General features: G+C 36.7%; 1 protein-coding gene and 1 long non-coding RNA gene across 5 annotated transcripts; one reads left to right on the top strand and one right to left on the bottom strand.

Annotated features, from left to right (window-relative positions):
• Positions 1–9,890: 9,890 nt before the first annotated feature.
• Positions 9,891–14,631, top strand: LOC109189785 (polyadenylation and cleavage factor homolog 4-like). 4 transcript variants are annotated; one of them, XM_019340411.1, is made up of 7 exons: positions 9,891–10,468; positions 11,169–11,270; positions 11,360–11,626; positions 11,784–12,461; positions 12,923–13,726; positions 13,809–14,357; positions 14,449–14,631. In XM_019340411.1, the coding sequence occupies exons 1-7, from the start codon at positions 10,118–10,120 to the stop codon at positions 14,491–14,493; spliced, it is 2,796 nt and encodes a 931-aa protein (XP_019195956.1). In that variant the 5' UTR covers positions 9,891–10,117; the 3' UTR covers positions 14,494–14,631. The 4 variants fall into 4 exon arrangements, with proteins under 4 accessions (XP_019195956.1, XP_019195955.1, XP_019195958.1 ...); XM_019340410.1 differs by having other exon boundaries at positions 11,784–12,467; XM_019340412.1 differs by having other exon boundaries at positions 10,408–10,496; positions 11,784–12,467.
• LOC109189786 lies at positions 14,223–22,260 on the bottom strand. Its single transcript, XR_002055632.1, has 4 exons — positions 22,250–22,260; positions 21,949–21,950; positions 14,447–15,002; positions 14,223–14,337 (listed from the first exon to the last, which is right to left on the bottom strand). It is a non-coding gene; the product is annotated as an uncharacterized LOC109189786 (long non-coding RNA).
• Between the last annotated feature and the right edge of the window lie 2,893 nt (positions 22,261–25,153).

The raw sequence follows: 25,153 nt of genomic DNA, 5'->3' as shown, positions 1-25,153 counted from the left end.
ATTGTGTTAATCAAAAAAGTGAAGAAGACTATGACATTGTCAATGCAAAGACTCGAACCCAGGCCATTCTAAAACTCATACACATTAGCAACCACCTTGTCTATCACAGCTTTTGTTTACATAATCTGTTTTATAATACTTATATGAATAATGTACTATATATACATATTATATATAGGGTAGGGGTGGGGTGGGGTGAGGGGGCAGCTGACCCCCCTGCCCCCCTCTGGCTCCTTCTATGGTGATCAGTGGAAGTATGGATGGATGTCAATATAAGCAGCAAGCAGATAGTGTTGGCCCTGCAAAAGGGAATGCATTATTGGTTCATTGTCATTGTGGAGATGCTATGGAAACTAAGTAAATAGTCCGATCAATATAATTTAGTCATCAGCTTGCTCGAACGTTGTTGTTTTTGCAATTCAATGAATAATTGATTAAAGATGCATGTATACACAGAGCAAGTGGAGGATACAGCTTTTATGAATGATTGGATGGACACGCTACCTCGATAATAATTTTGTTCATTTTAGTCCAAATTAAACCATCCCTTCTTTCAACCAGCTTTTTCTGATAATAATGAATTTTATAGAACGAAAAACAGTACAATGAGAGATCGGCCTTATACAAGAGCCGGCGATGATGAATTATCTGCCTCCTTCTGAAAACAGAAGAAGGCAGATTGTCTTCTTCCGGAAACGGAATAAAGCAGACGGAACCAGAAGAAGGCAGATGAAGGCAACAGATTGCTTCTTCCGGTTCAGGATGATTGCCTTCTTCCGGAACGGCAGAACCAGATTATAGTTTTTTTTTTTTTTTTTTTTTTTTTTTTTTTTTTTTTTTTTTTTTACAATAAGATGATGCCATGTAAAAATAAAAATAATTACTATTGTTCTATAGTTAGAAAAATTGTAGTTCATTAACGAAATTTTGAATTCCAGTCAAGTTGTGCGCAATGTAAAAGAGTTCTAGACATGTTATGTAATATATAATTTTAATAACATATTATAATAATTATAAATTTTTATAATTATCAATTAATTTAAATCTTGATAGGTTGAATTTAAACTTGTAAAGTTAATTACATTAGACTTTAGAATTGACAAGTTGTCATAGTCCATGCATGTACACATGTATAATGATTCTAGCTTCTATTGTCGTCAAATTTCTGACCTTGCCACCAAGCATAGTGTAATGATACGACGTCGTATGTCATTAAAAAATAATAATTGGCATCATAGTTTTTATTAAAAAAAAAAAAAAAAAAAAAAAAAAAAAAAAAAGAGATACGATTTTGATTTGTATCTTTTTTTTTTTTTTAATTTTTTAAAAATTATATACAACGTTGCTTTTTTCATAAAAACAAGAGTCGTATTTCTTTATTAAAAAAATTATCAAACGATGTTGGTTTTATACGTAAATCAGTTGTTGTTACTTTAAAATTAAAATAATAATAATACACTACTGGAAATTCTGAAATTTCCGACCACCTGAAAGTGATCATAAATCAAGTTGAAAGTCTTGTTCCGACTACTTTTGGTATTCGGAAAAACCTTTGTTGCTATTTCCGACCACATTTTGGACTTTTTGGTATCAACTTAATTTAAGATCATTTTCAGGTGGTCGGAAATTTCAGAATTTCCAGTAGTGATATTAATGATAAGACATCGATTATTCCAAAAAAAACTAACGTCGTATATAAATGAAACGCAGGATCGATTCTATTTATCTCGCTTCTCATTGATGAGACCTTTTGCTGATTTAAAAAAAAATGAAAAACTCATGGTCGACTGTTTGAGGTTTTGTCCGTTTGAGCTATATCCACCTTACCTGCACGGTCTTTCCTGGTCGAGTGTTACATCTATCCCGCTTTTTAGTGATGAGGGCTCTTGCAGGTCGTTACATAACAATTGGAGGTAGAATTGTTTGCCATGTTTTTCTCCCTACAATATGGCTTTTTTCGGAAGGACAAAAAAAAAAAAAATTAGTGTATTGTAACATGCCTATGCTGAGTGGATGTTTTTAGCTTCGTCAGCCAACTCAAAATTGTTTTATATTTGTGGTTTTTTTTTTTAAATAACACGAATTTGTTAGCTTATGCAAATCAAATATTTTTTCCTTTATTTAAATTTTTCTCTTTTTTTTATTTATTTAATTTTGTTATTTAATCTTTTATATGTTATGCAATAGTGTAGTTTTTTATGTAATAAATAGTTTTAAGAACATATTATAATAATTAAATTTTTTGATTTATCAATTAAGTTAAATGTTGACATGTTTAATTTAAACTTGTAAAGTTAATTAAATTAAACTTTTACCAGTTGTTGTTACTTTAATAATAATAATAATATTATTATTATTATTATTATTATTATTATTATTAATTATAATTATTATTATTATTATTATTATTATTATTATTATTATTATTATTATTATTATTATTATTATTATTCCAAAAAACTAACGTCGTATATAAATGAAACACATGATCAGTTTCATCTATCCCGCTTCTCAGCGATTAGACATTTTACTGATAAAAAAAAAATTAAAAACTCATGGACGGCTGTTTGAGGTTTTATCCGTTAGAGTTATGTCCGCCTTACTTGCACGATCTTGCCCGGTCGAGTGTTAAATCTATCCCGATTCTTAGAGATGAGGCCTTTGCAGGTCATTAAATAAAAATTGGAGGTACAATTGTTTGCTATGTTTTTCTCCCTACAAGATGGCTTTTTTGGGAAGATAAAAAAAAATAAAAAATAGTGTGTTGTAACATGCCAATGCTGAGCGGGTGTTTTTTGCTTTGGCAGCCAAATCAAAATTGTTTTATATTTATGTTTTTTTTTTAAATAACACGAATTTGTTGGCTTATGAAAATCAAATGTTTTTTCTTTTATTTTAAATTTTCCATTTTTTAAATTTATTTTTGTTATTTAATCTTTTATATGTTATGTAGTAGTGTAATTTTTTATGTAATAAATACTTTTAATAACATATTATTATAATTAAACTTTTTGGCTTATCAATTAATTTAAAAGTTGATATGTTTAATTTAAACTTGTAAAGTTAATTAAATTAAACTTTTACCCGTTGTTGTTACTTTAATGATGATAATGATACGACATTGGTTATTCCAACAAACTAACATCGTATATAAATGAAACACAAGACCGGTTCCATCTATCCCGCTTCTTAGTCATGAGACCTTTTACTGATCGAAAAAATAATTGAAAACTCATGGGCGGCTGTTTGAGGTCTGTCTGTTAGAGTTATATCCGTCTTACCTGCACGATCTTGCCCAGTCGAGCGTTACATCTATCCCGCTTCTTAGTGATAAGGCCTCTTGCAGGTGGTTAAATAAAAATTGGAGATAGAATTGTTTGTCATGTTTTTCTCCCTACAAGCTGAATTTTTTGGACAGAACAAAAAAAAAATGGTATGTTGTAACATGTCAATACTGAGCGGGTGTTTTTTGCTTCGGGAGCCAACTCAAAATTATTTTATATTTATGTTTTTTTTTAAATAACACGAATTTGTTGGCTTATGTAAATCAAATGTTTTTTCTTTTATTTGAATTTTTCCTTTTTTTATTTAATTTTGTTATTTAATCTTTTATATGTTATGCAATAGTGTAATATTTTATGCAATAAATACTTTTAATAACATACTATAATAATTAAATTTTTTTAATTATCAATTAATTTAAATGTTGACATGTTTAATTTAAACTTGTAAAGTTAATTAAATTAGATTTGTACCATTTGTTGTTACTTTTTTTAATAATAATAATAATAATAATAATAATAATAATAATAATAATAATAATAATAATAATAATAATAATAATAATAATAATGATACGACATCGATTATTCCAAAAAAACTAACGTCGTATATAAATGAAATGCAGCATTGGTTTCATTTATCTCGCTTCTCAGCGATGAGACCTTTTGCTAATCAAAAAAAGAAGAGAAAAACTCATAGGCGGTTATTTGAGGTTTTGTCTATTAGAGTTATATCCGCTCTACCTGCACGATCTTGTCCAATTGAATGTTACATCTATCCCGCTTCTTAGTGATGAGGCCTCTTATAGGTCGTTAAATAACAATTGGAGATATAATTGTGTTCCATGTTTTCTCCCTACAAGATGGCTTTTTTAGGAAGAACAAAAAAAAAAAAAAAAAATGGTGTGTTGTAACATGCTAGCGGGTGTTTTTTTTGCTTCAGCAGCCAACTCAAAATTGTTAACTATTTGTTCATTGACCTTGATTTTTTTTTTATTACATGTCCTTCCACAATGGAAAAAAAAAAAAAAAAAACATAGTCGCAACATTTGTAATCCAGCCGTTATTTTGTCAATCGTGTGTAGTCGTCGTTTGTCACTAAATTGTTACCGTCAATATTTTGTCATTAAGATCGATCAAAATATTCAAATATTTACACTCCGTCTCGCTAAAAAAAATAGCCTCCCACCTGTCTCATTTGATTTGTAATTTCAGATGTAATCATCCAACTGATATAATCGACAGACATTGCCATAACAACAGATACCACATGTGTTTTCACCTCATATTGTCAAAAAAATTATGTCAAATCTTTTTTTCTTTAACGAGGTCCGGCTAACTGTTTGTACATAAAAAATAAATCTATTCAAATAAAAGAGATGAAACTCCATATATATATATATATTTTTTCCTCAACCTATCCTACGATAAATCTCGTACAATATTTATTGTCTATTAGATTGTTTTCCACAAATACGAACAAGACCTACATAACATTTCATGGATAATTGTATATTAACTACTCTTACTTAAGATATATCCGTACATGTTTCTATACCGGCATTCCTAAATCACTAAAATCTTTAAACATAGGGCTGTTTCCAATAAGTGTAGCATAATTGTCAATAATCTAAACCAATAACTATCAATGTCAAACTACAATTCTAATTGTTTTTTAAAACTTTTTTTCGTTCGATCATTATTCAGTGTTTGACAATTTGCAACCATAGAGAACGACAATTTTGCCAAACAATTTACTTCTTGTTATGTTTTGGCCTATCAACTCGTTGGTTCTCGCGTGATGATTGCATGGTAGTTTATATATATATATATATATATATATATATATGCTTGTGTGTATGTATACATAAAGAGAGGAAAAAGGGAGAAGAAGAAGAAGAAGAACACCAAAGTTTAGAGCATAACAACCATGTAGGTGTCTCATTTCATTAAGCCATCAACTTTTTATATAATAATTCATACAACCCTTCAATTCTATAACATAACAATTGATTAAATAGAAGGCAAATGAAGGGACTAATTTTTTAATGGCCATTATTCTAAATAATTATAACACTCCCCCTTGGCCATTAAATAATTATACTCATGCCTCGTTAAAAACCTCGCTAGAAAAACCCTGTGGGAAAAACCTAGTCGAGGAAAAGAGTACATGTAGGATCAAACATGTGTTGCATCGGTTGCCTCGTTAAAAATCTTAGCCTAAGAAAAACCCAGTGGGAGAAAAACTTAGCTAAGGGAAAAAGAGTACAACCATAAGCCTTCCGGGCATCATCTTCAAGATTTAAAAATCTCCTGGACCAAAATTTATCGCTCCCCCTGAAGACAACAGTCTTCCTAGCCTCCGCATCCCAATTTTATAAACATACTTCTCAAAAGTGGATGTAGGCAAGGACTTAGTGAACAAATCTGCCAGATTTTCACTAGAGCGAACCTTTTCAATGAGTATTTCACCACTCTTCTGGAGTTCATGTGGGTAAAAGAACTAACTTAGGAGCAATATGTTTAGTAAGGCCTCATTTAACGTACCCATTACTCATCTGTGCAACACATGCCTCATTGTCCTCATATAGGACAATCGGGGAAGCAACATTGCTCATTGTTCCACATGAGCGATGGATATGCTGTATCAGTGATCTCAACCATATGCATTCGCGTGTGGTTTCATATAAAGCAATTATCTCCAAGTGATTAGATGAGGTAGCAACTAAGGTCTGTTTAATGGACCTCCAAGATATAGTTGTACCTCCACAAAGAAAAACATAATCAGTTTGCGATTTAGCAGTATGATGGTCAGACATATAACCAGCGTCTGAATACCCTATCAAAATAATGTCCTGGTTGTTTTCAAAATAAAGACCAAGGTCTTTTGTCCCTTGGAGATATCTAAAGATATGCTTTATTCCACTCCAATGTCTTCTGGTTGGAGAGACACTAAATCTAGCAAGTAAATTCACTGAAAAGATAATATCAGGTCTTGTGCAATTAGCCAGGTAAAGCAAGGCTCCAATAGCACTTAGGTAAGGAACTTCAGGTCCTAGTAGTACCTCCTCATTATCCTTAGGTCTAAATGAGTCCTTTTCCGCTTCAAGGGACTGGACTACCATTGGGGTGCTAAGGGGATGAGATTTATCCATATAGAATTTCTCCAATAATTTGTTAATGTAGTTAGCTTGGTGAATGAAAATTCCATTTGAAAGATGCTCGATCTGCAGGCCAATGCAGAACTTGGTTTTTCCCAAGTCTTTCATTTCAAATTCTACTTTTAAGCATGAACATGCTTCTATAAGGTCTTCCTTTGTCCCAATAATGTTCATGTCATCGACATAGACGAATATAATGCAGAAGCCATTAGATGACTTCTTAATGAATATACAAGGGCAAATATCATTTTTAACATATCCCTTCTTCAGGAGGAATTCACTCAAATGGTTATACCACATTCTACTAGATTGCTTCAAGCCATATAATGACCTTTGAAGTTTGATGCTATACATGTTTCGATTTTTATCCCCATATTGAAATTTTGAATACCCTCGGGTATTTTCATGTATATATCAGCATCTAGTGACCCATAAAGGTAAGCTGTCACTACATCCATCAACTACATATCTAATTTCATACTTACTGCCAATGATATTAAATAGAGGAATGAGATGCCATCAATAACAGGAGAGTATGTTTGATCAAAATCAATTCCGGGTCTCTGCGTGAACCCCTGAGCTACCAATCTCGCTTTATATCTAACCACCTCATTGTTTTCATTCCTCTTCCGTACGAATACCCACCTAGATCCTACTGGGATCACATCTTTTGGGGTAAGTACGGTGGGACCAAAAACTTTTCTTTGATTAAGCGAGTTGAGCTCTGCCTCAATTGCCTGTTTCCACTTCAACCAGTCAGAGCGCTTCCGGCACTCGGTTATTGACTTTGGTTCTGGATCCAGATTATTTTGTGGAATGTTACAAGCAACTGCATAGGGAAAAGTGACGTTGACGACTATTAAATCTCTGTTATATGTTTCTCCTGTATCAACAAAATTTATGTCCGTTTCTATATTGACATCAACCAGATCATCGTCATTTCCCAAAATATTTTGATCTGGATGTTCCGCATCCCTAGTGTTCGTATTATTTAGAGCACGTGCAGGTTCACTGGGTTCTCCGTCTTCGGGATGACTGTCTTCAGGACGGTTAACATTTTTCTGGAGTGACTGAGATATTCTACCAATTCTCGTCTTCCGTGGATTTAAATCTTTTGTACCAAGTAGTCTCCCGCGCTTCTAGCGATGGGGAGTGTCAGTGTGCATACTTGGTCCCACGGGGACTTCAACTCTCGAAGGAGCATTCACAACAGGGATATGAGACCTAGTCACTCCTTTGTTATCAGTAAAAGCATCTGACAGGTTATTTGCTAAATTTTACAAATTAATAATTTTCTGAACTTCTAGTTCAGTTTGACTAGTACGTGGGTCTAGATACTGAAGATCCTTTTCATCCAATGAGATTTCTCGGCATTTCGTTAAATAAGGTTTTTTATCTCCCCCTAATGCCGGGAAATGATCTTCATAAAAAATGCAGTCAGCGTACCTCGCGGTAAACTGATCTCCTGTCATGGGCTCTAGGTATTTAATGATAGAGTGGATTCATAACCAACATATATACCTAGTTTTCTCTGCGGGCCCATGGAGATACGGTTTGTTGGTGGTCTAGGGGTATAGACTGCACACTCAAATACACGCAGATGGGAAACGTTAGGTTCTACACCACGTAGTAGTTGCAAGGGGGAATAATCATGATATGCACTAGGTCGGATTTGAATTAAAGCTGCATCATGTAATACTGCGTGTCCCCAACATGAGACTGGTAAACCAGACTTCTGCAGTAATGGTCTAGCGATTAATTTAATACGCTTAACCAAAGACTTAGTCAAGCCATTCTGAGTATGGACATAAGGTACAAGATGCTCCACTTTGATGCCCAAGGTCATACAATAATCATTGAAAGCCGTTGATATGAATTCTCCAGCATTATCCATTCTTATTGATTTAATTGGATAATCTGGGAATTGGGCATTCAACTCAATAATTTTTGCAACAAATTTAGCGAAAGCTTTGTTCCTCGTGGATAGTAGACTAACATGAATCCAACGAGTGGAAGCATCAATAAGGACTATAAAATATCTAAATGGTCCAGAAGGTGGACTAATAGGTCCACAAATGTCACCCTGCAATCTCTGCAGAAATATAGGCGATTCATGTCCAACCTTAGTACGCGACGGGCGTACAATATATTTACCTTTCGCACAAGCCACACATGTAAACATATTTGGCGAAAGTACTTGAGATCTCGACAAGTTATGTCCAACAGAATTAGATATGATTCAACCCATCATATTCTGCCCAGGATGACCCAGACGGTCATGCCACATTTGAAAAGAATGTGGATTTTTGAGTTTCACGGTTAGTGAAACAAATGAATCATTGGGTTGTATATAGGTATAATATAACCCAGAGGATAAAGAGGCAAGTTCCTCAACCTCCTGCTTTTGACCAGTGATCAACTTAGTCATGATCAAGAACTCCTCTTTGTTCTTAGTCTTGGTTTCAATATGGAAACCATTTGAACGAATATCCTTGAAACCCAGCAAGGTTCGTTTAGATTGAGGGTACAACAAAGCATTTTCAATTAGTAGCTTTGTACCCTTTGGGAGGATGATGGATGCTCTTCTGGAGCCCACTATTTGTACTTGATCATTAGAAATGGTAGTAATATCACTACTTGATTTGTTTAAGGTACGAAAAGACATCATATCCGTTAGGATAGTATGCGTGGTTGCACTATCCACCAAGCACAATGTTTGTTCATGCTCCATTGTGCGAACAACAAATTTGCAATTTGTAAGACCTTCGGGGTTACTTCTCGAACAGTGGTTGTTCGTTACTAATTAACCAATGTCTTAGCACAAAAAATATCATGTGAAGGTTAAAAATGAGGTGAACCATTCATCATGATAAAATAGAAAACATAGAAATCAAGTCATAAAATGATATGAAAAAACATAAGTTCATAATCCAAAAGAAACGATACAAAAAATAGGTTCATAAACCAAGAGCATAAAAACTGATCATTCTTGATCACCAAAGTCTTCAAGCTCATATTTTAAAAGGTCATCATCATCATTCATCACTGCATTTGCTTCAGGCAAATCAGTGTTGGTGTGATGAGAATCTGAGATTCTTTTCCTGACGGTTGCTCATCATTTTTTCTTTGCGTCATTTTATAAGCTTTAACCAGATGCTTTGGTGTGCGACACGTACGAGACCAGTGTCCCGTACATCCACACCGATAACAGGTTTGTGACCTTGATGAACCTTGATCACTTTGTTTCTTATCTTGGGCTCGATAATTATTATTGTCTTTGTATCTCTATTGGACATCAATTATAGTCATTGCACAACGCGCAACGCGCGTGTCTCGGCTAGTACTTAAAGATATGATTCACAAAACACTATCATTTTAAGCCTCAAATGTGCAAAATTGCAAATTGTCATAATTTTGACCCAGATTTCCAGAATCGGAGCCCCGAGCCCACAATTTTCCGCCTTTGTGCTTTGCCAATCCATTCGTCGGATAGTCTATACTCTAAACCCCTCTCTGAATCGGATGGGCTGTAACGGCCATTTATCTCTCCTCCGCTATCGCCACCGTGCACGGTGGTTCAAAATCCTAACCATTACTCAGTCGAAGCTCTGAACTTGCGGTTGCGGAGTATCTTCTATTCGTTTTTCTGTATTATCTGTTTGGCCTATTGACTCAATGAACGAACCAAGACTGCAGAACCCTAGAGCGGCCATTGGAGGCAGCTTCGCTAGCTCTAAGCAAATGTCAAACGATACATCTGCGGGAGCTTCAAAGTCCGCGCCGACCTCAATACTCGACCGGTTTAAGACCATGTTGAAGGAGCCAGATGAGGAGGTTAGGGTTTCTTTGGAAGATGGTGGTATTTCGCCTTCCACTATGGATATGGTTGTGAGGCTTTATGAGATTGTGTTGTCGGAATTAACTTTCAATTCGAAGCCTATCATCACTGAACTAACCATAATTGCTGGGGAGCAGAGAGAGCACGGCCAGGGCATTGCGAATGCAATCTGTGCTCGTATTCTGGAGGTCCGTATTTGCCGTGTAATTTTATGCGGTAAAATTGGAATTTGTTCCTTTATTATTATTATTATTTTTGAATTTTGAATTGTATTATAGTTTAAGAAAGCTGAAATGTGCAATTTGAACTTTTGGTCTTTTATCATTGATCTCTGTTGGGCACAAAGGGAAAAAGTAAATAAATTCTGAGAACAAAAGACTACATGTCCAGTAAGACATCTGAATTAAGCACGAGCAAACTCGTAGTATTATATGCATCATGAATTTGGGAAATAAAGTTTAGGGCATGTATTCATATAAGAGTCATGTGTAGCTAAAATTTAACTGTTTCTTATGGAAACACACCAAGCAGTAAATAATTAATTTGGGGTGCAGCAGATGATTCTTCAACATCTCAGCAACTGCTGTTCCAGTGATGCGCCTTAAATATTAATTTGGGTATTGCTTTGGTCATTAAATTGGTTCATAATGATACATAATCATAATTTTATGCCTGAAGCATTTTTCTTGGGCTGTTGTTTGAGATAAGACTGGAATGTTGACATGTTGGTTCAGAACAATTTTATCAACTGCATTCTTGTAATAACCTTTACTGAAAATGATGCTTTATTTATTTATTTATCTCTTCCTTCACTATCTTATTCTATAGGCTTCAGAGTGGTTTAGTTTTCTGCAGTTCTTTTTACTTAATTCTCAAATTTGTCTTCAGGCCCCAGTTGAGCATAAATTGCCATCTCTTTACCTTCTTGACAGTATTGTAAAGAATATAGGCAGGGAATATATAAGGCACTTCTCTGCCCGTTTGCCTGAGGTGAGTATTTTAAATCATGTCCATTGACAGCTCTATTTGATAGATAGTTACATTCTTTTAAGATCAGTATGGTATGTGTATTCCCTTAGGTGTTTTGTGAGGCCTACAGACAAGTCCAGCCCAACATGTTTGCTGCCCTGCGCCACCTATTTGGTACCTGGTCAACAGTTTTCCCATCATCTGTTCTCCGCAAGATTGAGGCTTGCCTCCAGTTTTCCCCATCCACAAGCCATCAATCTTCTGGCTTGACCAACTTGAGAGCTTCTGAATCTCCTCGGCCAGGTCATGGAATACATGTAAATCCAAAATATTTAGAAGCGAGAAGACAATTAGTAGGGCATTCAACTATAAATGCTGTAAGTTTTTAATTCCCTCAAAACAGCCTCTGCATCAGTGTAATTGAGATGCATGGTATGAAATGGGTTTGCAACTCTTAGCTAAAAAGCAGTTTAATGTAATTGAGTTCTACACTAACAACTGAAAAATCTTTTATAATGGTAAAACTCTTTGCAGGTAGGAGCTGAAAAGTTGAGCTCTACTGGTCGTGCCGGACTTATATCTTCTGACATAGATGCTGTAAAATTGCTTCCTACTGCAGCTGCAAGGACTGTACGGCCATCTTCTCCTTTTGGTGTGGGACGAGCAAGGTCACTCTCACCACCAGTTGATGATTTTGCTGTAGAAAGTTCTCCACAAATTTCTGAAAGGCCATCACCATCTCATTCTAGAATAGATTATGGGCTTAATGGAGTAATGGCCGGAGATGATGAGACAATTGACTGGCACAGAAATCTTTTACATGATGATAGCAGTCAGAGGTTGGAAAACTCTGTTGCATATAGTGTCAAAAAAGGAATTGACCTTCAAGGACCTAGAGCTCTGATTGATGCATATGGAATAGATGAAAGGGAAAAAGCATTTAATTATCATCATCATAAGCTTGGTCAGCCAGATGCAAATGGTATCGGCAAAAGGGTAGGTGTTAAAACATGGCAAAATACTGAAGAGGAAGAATTTAATTGGGAAGACATGAGTCCAACACTTGGAGATCCTAGTCGGCGTAATGATTTTTCATCATCTATGCCACCATCTAGGAGATTTATAACCGGACCCTCTGTTGGTTCTCTTCAAGCCATATCTGCTATCAATGATTCCAGAAGGAGCTTATCAGATCAGGCCCAGCATTCTTTAGTTAAGGTCTCTTCCAATGTGGATGATATTAACTTCATTGTTGTATGGTTTACCTACGTTTGCATTGATTTTTGTTTTCTATACCTTGCTTTTAAATGATCTTCATTGTCTTTTAACTTTTATCACAAAGCCGTAACCTGTGCAGAACACTGCCATAGTGATGATCTTTTGATCTTCTTTTCCTTTTGTTTTTTACACCCTGATAAATTTCATTTGGGAGACTATTCTTGTCATCACTAACTGGCTAACTGCTTCAGTTATATGGCCAAGAAAAATAGTTAAATGAGAAAAACCTAGTACAGGAATACAGTTGGTGCCTTTTCACCAATTCATTTGATACTCGAGGCTTAAATACTATCGTTTGCGTTTTGTTGTTGTTTTCTGTTGTTATTGTTGCTGTTATGAAATGTTATTTGGTCCTAAAAGAGAATATTTATTGAAAACTAATTTCTGAACTGCAGTCTGGACGAGGGATAACTAGTAAGATTCCAGGATTCTATGAGGAGGCATCTCTTATTTCAGCTCCAAGTTATAGTCAAGAACCTCAGTTTCTGCCACAAGATTTCCCACAGCAATCCCATCACCGTATTAGGGTTGAAGGAGGTGGAAGAGCTCCCTCAATGCTTTCAGGAACCGGACTTTCAACGAAAGTGGGTGAGCAAAAGCTTCATTTAGTTGGAAATTTAACAACTGCAAATGGAAAATTTTGGAGGCCCCCAAGTGTTGCTTCAAGAGTGAATCCTGGTTTTAACTCTTCAGTTCAGGATGTTCAAGCAGTTAACACAGGGCTTTCAACTGGTGCATGGCCCACAATAAGCATGCACAATCTGCCTCGTTTCCCTGTTCAACATCCTGGTGCAGTCCCATTAAATCATCAAAGGTCTGGACAAATGTCTCTATCACAACCACAGTTGCCGTGTCATGATGTTCTACAGAATAAGGTTCCACCAGCTGCAATTGCAGTTCCAACTCATACTCTAATGCCACCATCGAATTATGGCTACACTCCACAAGGTCAAGGTGTATCTGGTGTGCAATCTACTCTGCCTATGGTGAATATCCCAAATACATCTTTGCAGTTCACTGGAGCAGCCTTGGCACCCATAGCTAGAGTTCCAACTCCTGCTGCACCTCAAATGATGCCTACACTTCAACCTTCTGGTCAAGGCACTCAAAGTGCTCCCCAAGGTGGTACTTTTTCCAATTTGATCAACACTTTGATGGCTCAAGGTTTGATTTCATTATCAAATCAAGCTCCTCCAGAGGTATTATATTCCTTTTATATGTTAAAACTTTCTGTTTAGTTGATTTTGCAAAAAATTCTTACCTTTGTGATACAAAGTTTAGGACTCTGTGGGCACTGAGTTCAATATGGAACTCCTAAAGGAGCGTCATGAGTCAACAATAACTGCTCTATACTCTGCCCTTCCTAGGCAGTGCAAAACATGTGGTCTTCGATTCAAATCCCAAGATGCTCATAGCAGTCACATGGATTGGCATGTAACCAAGAACCGGCTATCTAAAAACCGCAAGCATAATCCTTCTCGTAAGTGGTTTGTAAGTCTTAGTATGTGGCTGAGTAGTGCAGAGGCATTGGGCACCGATGCAGTTCCTGGATTTCTACCTCTTGAAGATGTTGTGGAGAAGAAGGATGATGATGAACTAGCTGTTCCTGCAGATGATGAGCAGAATGCTTGTGCTTTATGTGGTGAGCCTTTTGATGATTTTTATAGTGATGAGACTGAGGAATGGATGTACAGAGGGGCTGTCTACATGAATGCACCAACTGGGTCAACAACTGGGATGGATAGGTCTCAATTAGGTCCCATTGTGCATGCAAAATGCCGGTCCGAGTCTAGTAGCAGTTGCATTGAGGCTTCGAAAAAACATGATGAGGTGAGTCTTATGTGAAATATATAAGTTCCATTAACTTAGTAGAAGTGGTTCATGGTCAATAATAAAACTCTTTACTCAAATTTATGTACAGGGTTATACAGATGATGGAGGTCTGAGGAAACGAATGCGCAGTTAGCTTATTTAGATCAGCTTGTAGGTGATTTGTAATTTTATCTGAGGGTCCATAATTGGTGGTTAACATGCCTGCCTGATTCATGTACTTGTACATATCAGATTTTCTTGCACAAAAAGGTTACAAAATAGATTTGCAACATTTCTCTGGGCATGTCTATCTTATCCTCACATTCAAATTTGCATGGTCAGTGTTGGTTGAGTCTGTTTCCTAATGTCCTTTGATAGGCTAAAGGTTGTTTCAGAGCCTTAGTTTGTATATTGCTGCTTGCTCCATCAGGAATATATAATCCATTTTCTGCTGTGGCTTAGCAGTTTTTTGCAGGAGGATGTGTTGTGTGACTACTACTGCTATTGGCCTGCTGAAGAACAGAAACCATTGAGTAACCCTCAAAGTTGATTATTGAAATTTGAAAGTGGAACGAATATGTGAGAGTGAGTTGCATTTTGGATGTGGCTGATTTCTGTGTTTTCAACTCACAACTGCGTTTTGTTTTTGGCTGGCTAGTCTTTCTTAATGCAAAAATATGACATACCTGTATTTAGTGACCGTGAGTAACAATTTTCTCAAGTGGTTTCAATAATACGGTATTTTCACTTCTATTATGTTCGAATGAAGTTTTTTTTTTTTTTTTTTTTTTCCTCCATTGGCTGCCCTGGCACCAACGGTAGAAATGATGGGTGCCAATGATGTCCCATTTTTTTTTTTTTTTTTTTTTGAATATTGTTAACTCTATTACAATGCAGTATCTGTTCATAACTATTTTCTCAACTTTCTGGAACACAGAGTGTTAATAGCACCTTCACTGAGGCTTGAATCCACAACCTCTCATGTGGGAGTTCAACTTGGTACTATGAGACCACAAGGTCCTGATAATGATGTCCCTAATTAGGAAAGTAATCCTGATACGATGAACCAGATGGATGTTCAATGTACATCTTGAATCCTGGCCCTCTCGGCCTCTCCCCTCCAAGAAAGGGAAGGAAAGAAACAAAAAATCCTCAAAAATGAATAAGCTTACAACCAAAACATTAGCCTATTCATTGATGGTTTGGTCAATAATAACTGTGAGGGAGAGTTGGGATTAAAACCTAATCCAGCTTTTATCACCAATTGGCCTTTGCTCATTCATCATTCGATTCATTATTTTTGATAAATTAGTGAAGGTGGCTATGACCTTACACAATTTTTATTCTCTTAATTTCTCTTGCTTTGCACTTTTCTTTGAGTAAGAGAACTTGTTTCTCGAACTAGCCTATTGTGCTAATCATTTTAGAATTCTTGAGCACAATGCTCTTGAAAGATTTGCGTTCGGCCAAGAGTCGAGTATTCTCTTCCATTAATCTAGCTTGAGTGCTTTTTTACATTTTTGAAGTCTTTCGTCAGTTTCATAACGAAATCCATAGAATCTTCACTGGTACTAGAATCAGAATCACATTTGGAAGAAGAGGGTTGAGAGTTTACATCTTCGTCCTTAGTCATTAAGCACAAGTCATCTTCTGATTCTTCTTTGTTGAAAAGGCAGATGAGTCCCTTCTCATCTCCTGAGCTCTCACTATCTGAGCTAGAACTTGAGGAGCAAGATTTGTTAATCTCCTTTTTGGTTGACTCTTCGGTCACCAGTGCCTTTCTCCTCCTATCACCTCTTGAGTGGTTCTTTGACAATCTACCGCTCGTCTCTCCAGGTGTGTTCCACGAATCATCTTTGCTGGCACTCCTTGGTTGCTCTTAATGTTTTCGTACTATAGGGTACGGGCAATCTACTTTGTAGTGGTCAGGCTTTCTTCTGTTATAGCACGTACAGATCTGCATCTCCTCATAGTCTTTACTTTTCAAGGCACTTGACCTCGGGGTGTCTCCGGTTTGAGGATGAGGGAGTTGAAGAGTTTCCTTGGATGTTGTTCTTCCTCATGAACCTTTTGAACTTCCTAACAAACATAGCAAATTGCTCGTCAGTTAAAAAATCAAAAGGGTTAGAGTTTGACCTTGATGACGTGGATATCTGATGGTCAGCAACTAGAGTTGCACTCTTTGGTTCGCTGTTCTCACATCTCGGTTGATGCTCAAACTCGTAGGTTTTGAGGTTGCTGAACAACTTGTCGATTGGTGTAGCCTTTAGATCTTGGTGATCTCTCATGAATCACGGATATCACCTTCATCTCCCATTGCTCGGTCAATCCTCGGAGATCCTTGAGATTGACCTCTTTTTATGTCAGATTTTTGCCTAGATCCGCAATCTCTCCAAGCAACTTTGTGAATCTAGTTTCCATCTCTGAAATAGATTTCCATCAACCATTCGTAATTCCTTAAACTTCTTCATGGCAATGGTTAGCTTGTTTTCTTTGAGTTGTTCATCGCCTTTACCAATCTGCATAAGAGCTTCCTAGATGTCTTTAGTTGTCTTGCATTTACGGATCCTTGGGAAGATGGTGTCATCTATGGTTTTGAACAAGATGTCCTTGACGATGTTGTCCAAGTTATTCTCGTTCTATCTTCGGGTATCGAAACTTGCTTCGACTTAGGCACATATTTTGGAGCATCCAGTCCTTGTGCTACTACGTTGGCGTTGACCATCATAATTTGAACAGGCCCATCTGGATAACGTCCCACATTTCATCGTGTAGGGCGGAAAAATGAGCTTGCATTCGAACCTTCCAATCATCAAATTTGTTTAGATTGAACATAAGGTTCTTGGATAAATTATGATCCATATTAAAATATTCGTGCCAAAAAATGATTTTGAACTTTTAAAAATGAGAATCACTAGGCAATATACACAGAATGTTTACCGTTCAAGTAACTTGCTCTGATACCACTTGTTGGTCCCGAGAGGATACTAAGTGAATGATATATATATATATATATATATATATATATATATATATATATATATATATATATATATATATATATATATATATATATATATATATATATATATATATATATATATATATATATATATATATATGCTATGTATCCTGTGAGAACACTTCCGAGAGAAATAAAAACCAATTTCAACTTTACATTGGTAAAGATTGACGAATCTGATCAGTTATTTTTTTTATATATTTTTTTAAGACGCGGTGACATTTTCATAATTATCATCAACTCCAATGTGCAAACTTTAACACTTAAATATGCAATTTTTAACAACTAAATATGCAAACCTGGTAAATTTTATAAAATCAATGAAAAGACTAAATTTTAAATCTAAACTGTAAATGTTAGACCTTAAGTAGTAAAAAGTGAACCACTGGACCAAATAAAATAAAAAATTCAGTCATAAAACTCTAAAATCGAAACCCTAATTGCAATGTACTTTCGCATTTTTGCAAGTGCAAAATTTTAATACTAAATATGCAAAATGTTAACACTAAATGTGCAAAACGTTAATATTTAATGTGCAAACCTGGAAAAGTCTAAAAATTACAGATTTTAGTGTTCACGTTTGCATAGTAAAGTTGGTGGTAATTACAAAACTGCTATTGCGTTTTATTTTTAAATCTAATCTGGTGCGTTCAATTTTTTCAGATGTGAGGTTGTGATTAGTTCTTAGTTTTCTCCTACGGACTTTTTCTCGTGTGATCCAATATATATATATATATATATATATATATATATATATATATATATATATATATATATATATATATATATATATATATATATATGAAAGATCAAATGCTAACGGGGTCCTCTTGTAAAAAGTGAGGATTGATTGGTGAATTGAAGTATGTGCTCCATCTCAACTAAAAGCCTAAGCTGAGCTGATAGTTGGATTGCACATTAATGGCTATATGCTCACACGCCCCCTCACGTGTGCGGTGGGTTCCAAGCAACACGTGGACCGTAGTCACTTATGGGTAGCGGTGAGATTCGAACCCATGACCTTTAGTTTGGCTCTGATACCAAATTGAAGTATGTGCTCCATCTCAACTAAAAGCCTAAGCTGATAGTTGGATTGCACATTAATGGCTATATGCTCACATGGTGTAGCCAAATAATGATAGTGAGTGTACAGGTGAACAATGTCGTTCCGTTTAGGATTGGCATTATAACACGTACTTGTGCGATTACCTAACTTCTAGACGCTAAAGCCTTGAACCCATAAGAACCCAAGTGATAGATATATTAAGAATCGACCCGAACCGACTCGATAGTGCGGAGCAAGGGCGGTACCGCATACCCGCCCCGGCGCGAGGCTTTGACACGTGGCCTCGGCACGAGGTGGACCGGACCTTCAAAGGAGCTCGGTCCGACTTCCGGCCCCGAGCTCGGTCCAGCTTCGGACCCGTTGCCTGGTCTCCGGACCAGGAGCGGTCAACACGGGGGCAACCGCTCCCCCCGATTTAGGAGGACACTTAGGGGGCCATGGCTTGTATAAAAGGCCCTCCTTATGTCATAACAAGACATTCTATTTGACTTACACACTTTGTACTAGCAAAACCATTGTAATAGCATATTTACGGCATATAATACGATATACGGTCTTCACGACCTATCACGATATCGTTTCTGTCTATTTACTATTCGTGTTCTTATCCAGGTTTAATAATTCGGACCACCCCGGGTTAATTAAATCCATCACCAAGAACACTAAAAAATACTCAAAAATATAGATAGACAAATAAACACTAGTTAACACACTTAAAGTATGAAACAAACACAATAAAAAAGATAGGGCTCAATATAAGAAATATCACTTTCTAGATGCTATATATAATAGCCTTGGGGATTGGGGAAACCAAACAATGGTATAAATTTTTGTTTAATGCTACATGATGCTTAATAGGATGATGAGTGCGTTACTTAATTAAGTTTAGCTCAAACTCTTTTCTTCTAGAACTTGTTTGCTTATCAATTTTAATGGTATAAATTTTTGTTTTGTTAACAATCAGATACTAATAGAATTTGGGGGAAGTGAAGGTGTCTGGGTTAATAGACCCGGCAACCTCGACATGGGATATTGGGATATGCCTTTGCTTAATGAGCTATTTGTGCCAGACGATATTGACCGAATTATTAAAGTCCCTATAATAAGTCCGACCTATGAAGATTTGTGATATTGGTACGGTGACTCCAAAGGAGTTTATACAGTAAGGGTTCTTGCTGTGAGCTGATGGGAGCCATATCTATACACCCCAATGATTTTTCATCATGGAATATAATTTAGAACCTGAAGGTACCCCCAAAGTGGAAAACTTTTTTGTGGAGAGTTGTGAGTGGTGTGCTTCCCACTATGGACAACTTAATAAATAGGAGGGTAGATGTTCTCTAGCATGCCCTTTGTGTGGTCTTTGCTCTGAAAATATTTTGCATACTCTAGTGTCGTATGATTATTCTAAATGTGTATGGAATATTTCTGGATTGATGGCGCAGTGTATGGCGGGAGATGGTTTTGGTGTGTGGCTCCCAGCCTTGTTCCAGAAAGTTGATGACAACCATTTCTCTTCTATGTTGGCCATCATGTACCATCTATGGAGGCAACGCAATGAGGCGGTTTGGGAGCTTCAATTGGGGATCCCACGTCGGGTGCATGCTATGGCCACGACTGCCCTTGTTGCGTGGCGTGCGACGGTGGTTCCTTCGGCTCCGCAGCAGGTTACGGTGGCAGCGGTTGACGATGCACGACAGCCAGTTGGGGATGCTGCACAGTCGAATGTTCGCCTTCGGTGTTCCTTTGATGCAGGATATGTTTCCGCATCGGGAGTGGGGGTCTTTGGCCTCATTTTGCAGCATGCGGATGGTGGTTTCGTTGCAGCCAAGAACGGTCCTCTACCAACCTGCCAGGGCCCTTTCATGGCGGAGGCTTTCGCATGTAAGGAGGCTCTTACCTGGCTCATAGATCGTGGCGTTACGGAAGTTGTCCTCTGGTCGGATTGCACTAATCTTTGTCACGCCCTTACTACTTCAGCGACAGAGTTTCCCTCCTATGATGGTGTAGCTGTTTCAGCATGTCAGGATTTGCTTAGTTCGTTGATTTCGTACTCTGTTGTTTACATTCCTCGTACATCTAATTTTTTAGCTCATTCGTTAGCATTAAACGCCTATTCACAGGCAGGCATTATGGCATGGGAGGATAATCCTCCTATGTTTGTTTCAGCTTTGATTGATTAATATACGCAGCAGTTTACCTTAAAAAAAAAAAGATACTAATAAAATATTACAAAGTAGAAATAATAAACAACACAAACAAGTGATCATCTCATTATATATTTATTTAATGAGAAAGATTACATGGATATCTATGTTTAATGGTTGTCATATGATGTTGATCGAACACCATTTTTCTTTAGAAAATCATCATCCAAAATTAAAGTTAACTATTAAAATGTTGGGTCAGAATAAAATTTGTACGAGTGGTGTGTGTGTAAAACATGCACTGGATTTAGAACATGTGACATGTACAAATTTTAAAACTTACCACAATCGTGTAAGACTTTCCCATATAATACATGTTATACATTAGTGTCTTAATTATGTGGTGCAAGTTAATTGACTTGAATAACTAGAAGTAGTTATTCTATTGGGCCTTGTGTCTAAAATAAAACATATATTGATGAGATACATGATATGATATATATTACCTTAAGCTACGGTACTCCTGCTTAGAATAAACCAGTACACCATTTAGGGTTCTGAGTCAAGTATGAGACAAAACAACTAACCCTATTATGCATATCTACCGTTCAAGAGGCAATACAACAAGATATCAACTATGACTGGAGATCTAAACTACTTCAACTTTCGCTACTATAAGGTTAGATTTCTCGTGAATTATACTCTATATGATTAGATTATATTTAGATCTAACAAATCCACCAATCACTATTACCCAAAAAAATCAATAAATTTTTTTTATAAGCCTTGGCTTAATAAAATGTTATTAGTGGCATTGGGCGACATTTTTCTTTCATTTGTTGACATTTAATCTGATCAGTAAGAAGCATGTAGCAAAAATATTACTCCATAGAAGGATAATTAGTATTTTCCTTGTAAATAATAACTTTTAAACTATAATTAGTATTTTCCTTGTAAATAAGAACTTTTAAAATCTCTTTACTACGTATTTGATGTGGTTAAACAATTAATATACGTGTGTAATAAACAAATTACCACCTTTGATTTTGAATTATGATTATGGAGTTACTAATGATATAATTAATTATTTTACTTAGATAGCAATCTTCATTTAATAATTATCAATTGATTTTAATAACATTTGTATAGTCTTTTAAATTTAGAAAATAGAATATAACTTCAATTTTTTTTATTGATATAATATTTCATAGATTTCAATATTTAACATTAGTAGAAGTTATGTTGTTTTTATTTTTAACCGACTCCATTTGATAGGAAATATATCTCGGATATACGATCCTAGATCGATCCAAATTCGAATTTTATGCCTATATAAAGAGCCCTAGCTCTTCATTAGAAAGGGAGCCTTCTCACTTCTCTTCTACCACACTAAAGAAGAAGAAGCTCTCTCTTCTCCTGGAGGTCTTTCTTCTCTTCTCTACCAGATTGAATAACTGATACAATCCTGAGGTTGTATGGGTTGCTCTTCTTCGAGTCAAGAGCCAAACTCCATGGCTGTGCTTCGAGTGACAGCCAAACTCCCAATAACTATACTTCAAGATACAACCCTGAGGTTGTATGGGTTGCTCTTCTTCGAGTCAAGAGCCAAACTCCATGGCTGTGCTTCGAGTGACAGCCAAACTCCCAATGACTATACTTCGAGCGATAGTCTAACTCCCAAAATGTCTCCAGACATTCATAAATATATTCTTCATTTATATTCTTCAAATACACATGTAGATATATATATATATATATATATATATATATATATATATATATATATATATATATACAGGATCATAGAAAGTTAGAGACTATCCACTACCCATGTACCCCACTACTTGTATAACTACCCATTATTCCACTATAAACTAAACCACTAATAATAATAATAATAATAATAATAATAATAATAACAATAATAATAATAATAATAATAATAATAATAATAATAATAATAATAATAATAATAATAATAATAATAATAATCATCCACTGTTGTATCAATAACACTGAATAAAGAAAGCTTCTCCAAGCCAAACTTGGATCATCTTCTCCCTATTCTACATACATTTTCATACAAATTCTATACACACTGCCTACATCTCTCTAGAGAATACGAAATAATGAAGGCTCTTAAGTCATGTTCTCCCGGCCATCTACATACTCTCGACCTTTGATACATAACTATTTTTACATACACACGATATACTCCGTACTATTTATACTATCACCATTTGTTCGACTAATTTGTGTTTGATTCGATTAACAAAAACTTAATTCAATCTATTTATACTTATATTTTATAATAATTAAAATTTGTATTTACATACATAAATACACACACATCAGGTCCAACAAGTATGAGAATCACTTCCTAAGTGAAAACACATTATCTAATTTAAGCTATCCATTTTTCTACATCTATGGACTACGGTTGTTGTTAACCCATATTTTATGAAAAGTAGGTGTTATTTTAGGATGAAAAATCATCCATATTGGGCTTCTATGGATATATTTGTCCACAACAATAAACCTTCAACCACCAAATCAGCACAAAATCCATGCATTCCTATTCCTGCTACACCACATACCTCATCACCATTATGTACTTTGAATCCAAATTTTCAAAATATAATCTCCTTCATTTTTTACCACCAATGCACACCTTTACTATTAGTAATGCACAAGTTTTACTCATGTTTTGTAAGTGCACACCCTATATCCTAACCCCTAAACCCCACGATATTGACTACACGGTGGACCGTGGACAATCAATGCACATCCCAAAGTCTGACGACGCACTGCACTGAGTGCACCAATGCACATCCCCACATTTTATGATTCACCACCTTCGCAAAATATCCCCATTAAAAAAACAAAAACAAAATGCATAAACTCACGCTGCTACTATATATACATGGTGCCCTCCAACCTGTTAGCAATATTATTATTATTATTATTATTATTATTATTATTATTATTATTATTATTATTATTATTATTATTATTATTAATAGTCTACTGTTATTGTTATTATGTTGACTAGTCTTTGTAATAGGCTTAGTCTTCCTAGTTGATAGGGGTTACTTACATAGAGTTGTTATGCTATTAGTATTGTAATCCTTATCATTGTTTACGTTGAATGTTGAACTGGTTATCTCATCTGGTATCATTCAGGGAATTTTATTTTCTCTCTCCTCTCACCACCCTCGGTTGATCCTCTCCCCAAAACAATCGACTCATCGTCGATATGTCCACCAATTCTTCCGACCGTACCATAACCGCTGGTGGAACCCCCTCTCCGGCCTCAAGCCAAAACTCCCTAAACAGTGCCCATCACTTTGTTTCGATAAAACTCACGTATCGAAACTTTTTATTTTGGAGAACCCAATTGGTTCCCTTTTTACGTGGCCAAGAGCTCATGGGATTTGTCGATGGTGAAAACCCATGTCCTCCCGCAATGATAGACGCTCCTCCGGCCACCGGTGAGTCTACGGCGTCAACCTCTGCTCCGGTCCCAAACCCGGCGTATAAGGCGTGGATCAAACAAGACCAGACGCTGCTTTCCCTTCTCATCTCATCCCTCTCGGATGAGGTGATGCATTTGGCGGTCGGCAAATCCACCTCCAAAGATGTCTGGGAGGCGATCAGTGCCGGACTCGGCAGCTCTACCCGTGCACGAACACTGGGACTCCTCGGCCAATTTCACGGACTGCGACAAGGCGACAGCAGTACGACAGAATATTTAGGCCGCGCCCAATTGTTGGTCGAGGACCTCGCGCATGCCGGTCGTCCTATATCTCTGGATGAACAAAATATGTTTGTCCTTCGGGGTTTACGTCCGGAATATCGTGCGATGGCTTCATCGCACACGGCGTCGGGAACGACTGTCACAATTCCGCAAATTGCGGATTATCTGCGCGCCCAGGAATTCCTCCACGCCGATGATTTTCCTGCAGGTTCTGACCATGCTGCACCGACTGCCTTTTACGCTGGCAGAGGCAGAAACGGCGGTCGCGGCAGTGGAAATTCTGGAAGCTACAATTCTGGACGCGGAAGTGGAGGTCGCGGCAGTGGCGGTCACGGCAGAGGCGGCAGGGGCGGTCGGAATGGTGGCCACGGCGGCGCTCCTCATTGTCAAATCTGCCGGGCACAAGGGCACACAACGGTTTATTATTACAAACGTTATGCCCCGCAGCAGCCGGCATAGGCTAATCTTGTTGTTCCCGGAGAAGAGGACGTGAGTACGGCTGCTTCTGGTTGGTTCCCGGATACGGGGGCCACCGTCCTTGCCACGCCAGACGCATCTATGATGATGCAATCTGATGAATATACGGGTGGTGATGTGCTGCGCGTTGGTAATGGCGCAGGTTTGACGATCTCACGAGTTGGCCATGCTTCTATACCGTCTTTGTCTAAAACACTAAATCTAACCAATGTCTTACATGTTCTTAAACTTTCCGTCCCGTTATTATCTGTTTATCGTTTAACGAATGATAATCGTGTTTTTGTTGAATTTCACAAAGATTGTTTCATTGTGAAGGATTCGGTCACTCGGGTGGTTCTGCTTAGG

The sequence above is a fragment of the Ipomoea nil genome, unplaced genomic scaffold, assembly GCF_001879475.1.
Source record: "Ipomoea nil cultivar Tokyo-kokei standard unplaced genomic scaffold, Asagao_1.1 scaffold1562, whole genome shotgun sequence".
NCBI classification, from domain to species: Eukaryota; Viridiplantae; Streptophyta; class Magnoliopsida; order Solanales; family Convolvulaceae; genus Ipomoea; species Ipomoea nil.
Note: the sequence above shows the minus strand (reverse complement) of the source record. Positions and strands in the feature narration are given on the sequence as shown.

Coding starts and splice junctions, on each gene's coding strand:
- LOC109189785 (XM_019340410.1), top strand. CDS start 10,118: ATGAACGAACCAAGACTGCAGAACCCTAGAGCGGCCATTGGAGGCAGC. Junction 11,627..11,783: donor GGCATTCAACTATAAATGCT/GTAAGTTTTTAA, acceptor AACTCTTTGCAG/GTAGGAGCTGAAAAGTTGAG. Junction 12,468..12,922: donor CCCAGCATTCTTTAGTTAAG/GTCTCTTCCAAT, acceptor TCTGAACTGCAG/TCTGGACGAGGGATAACTAG.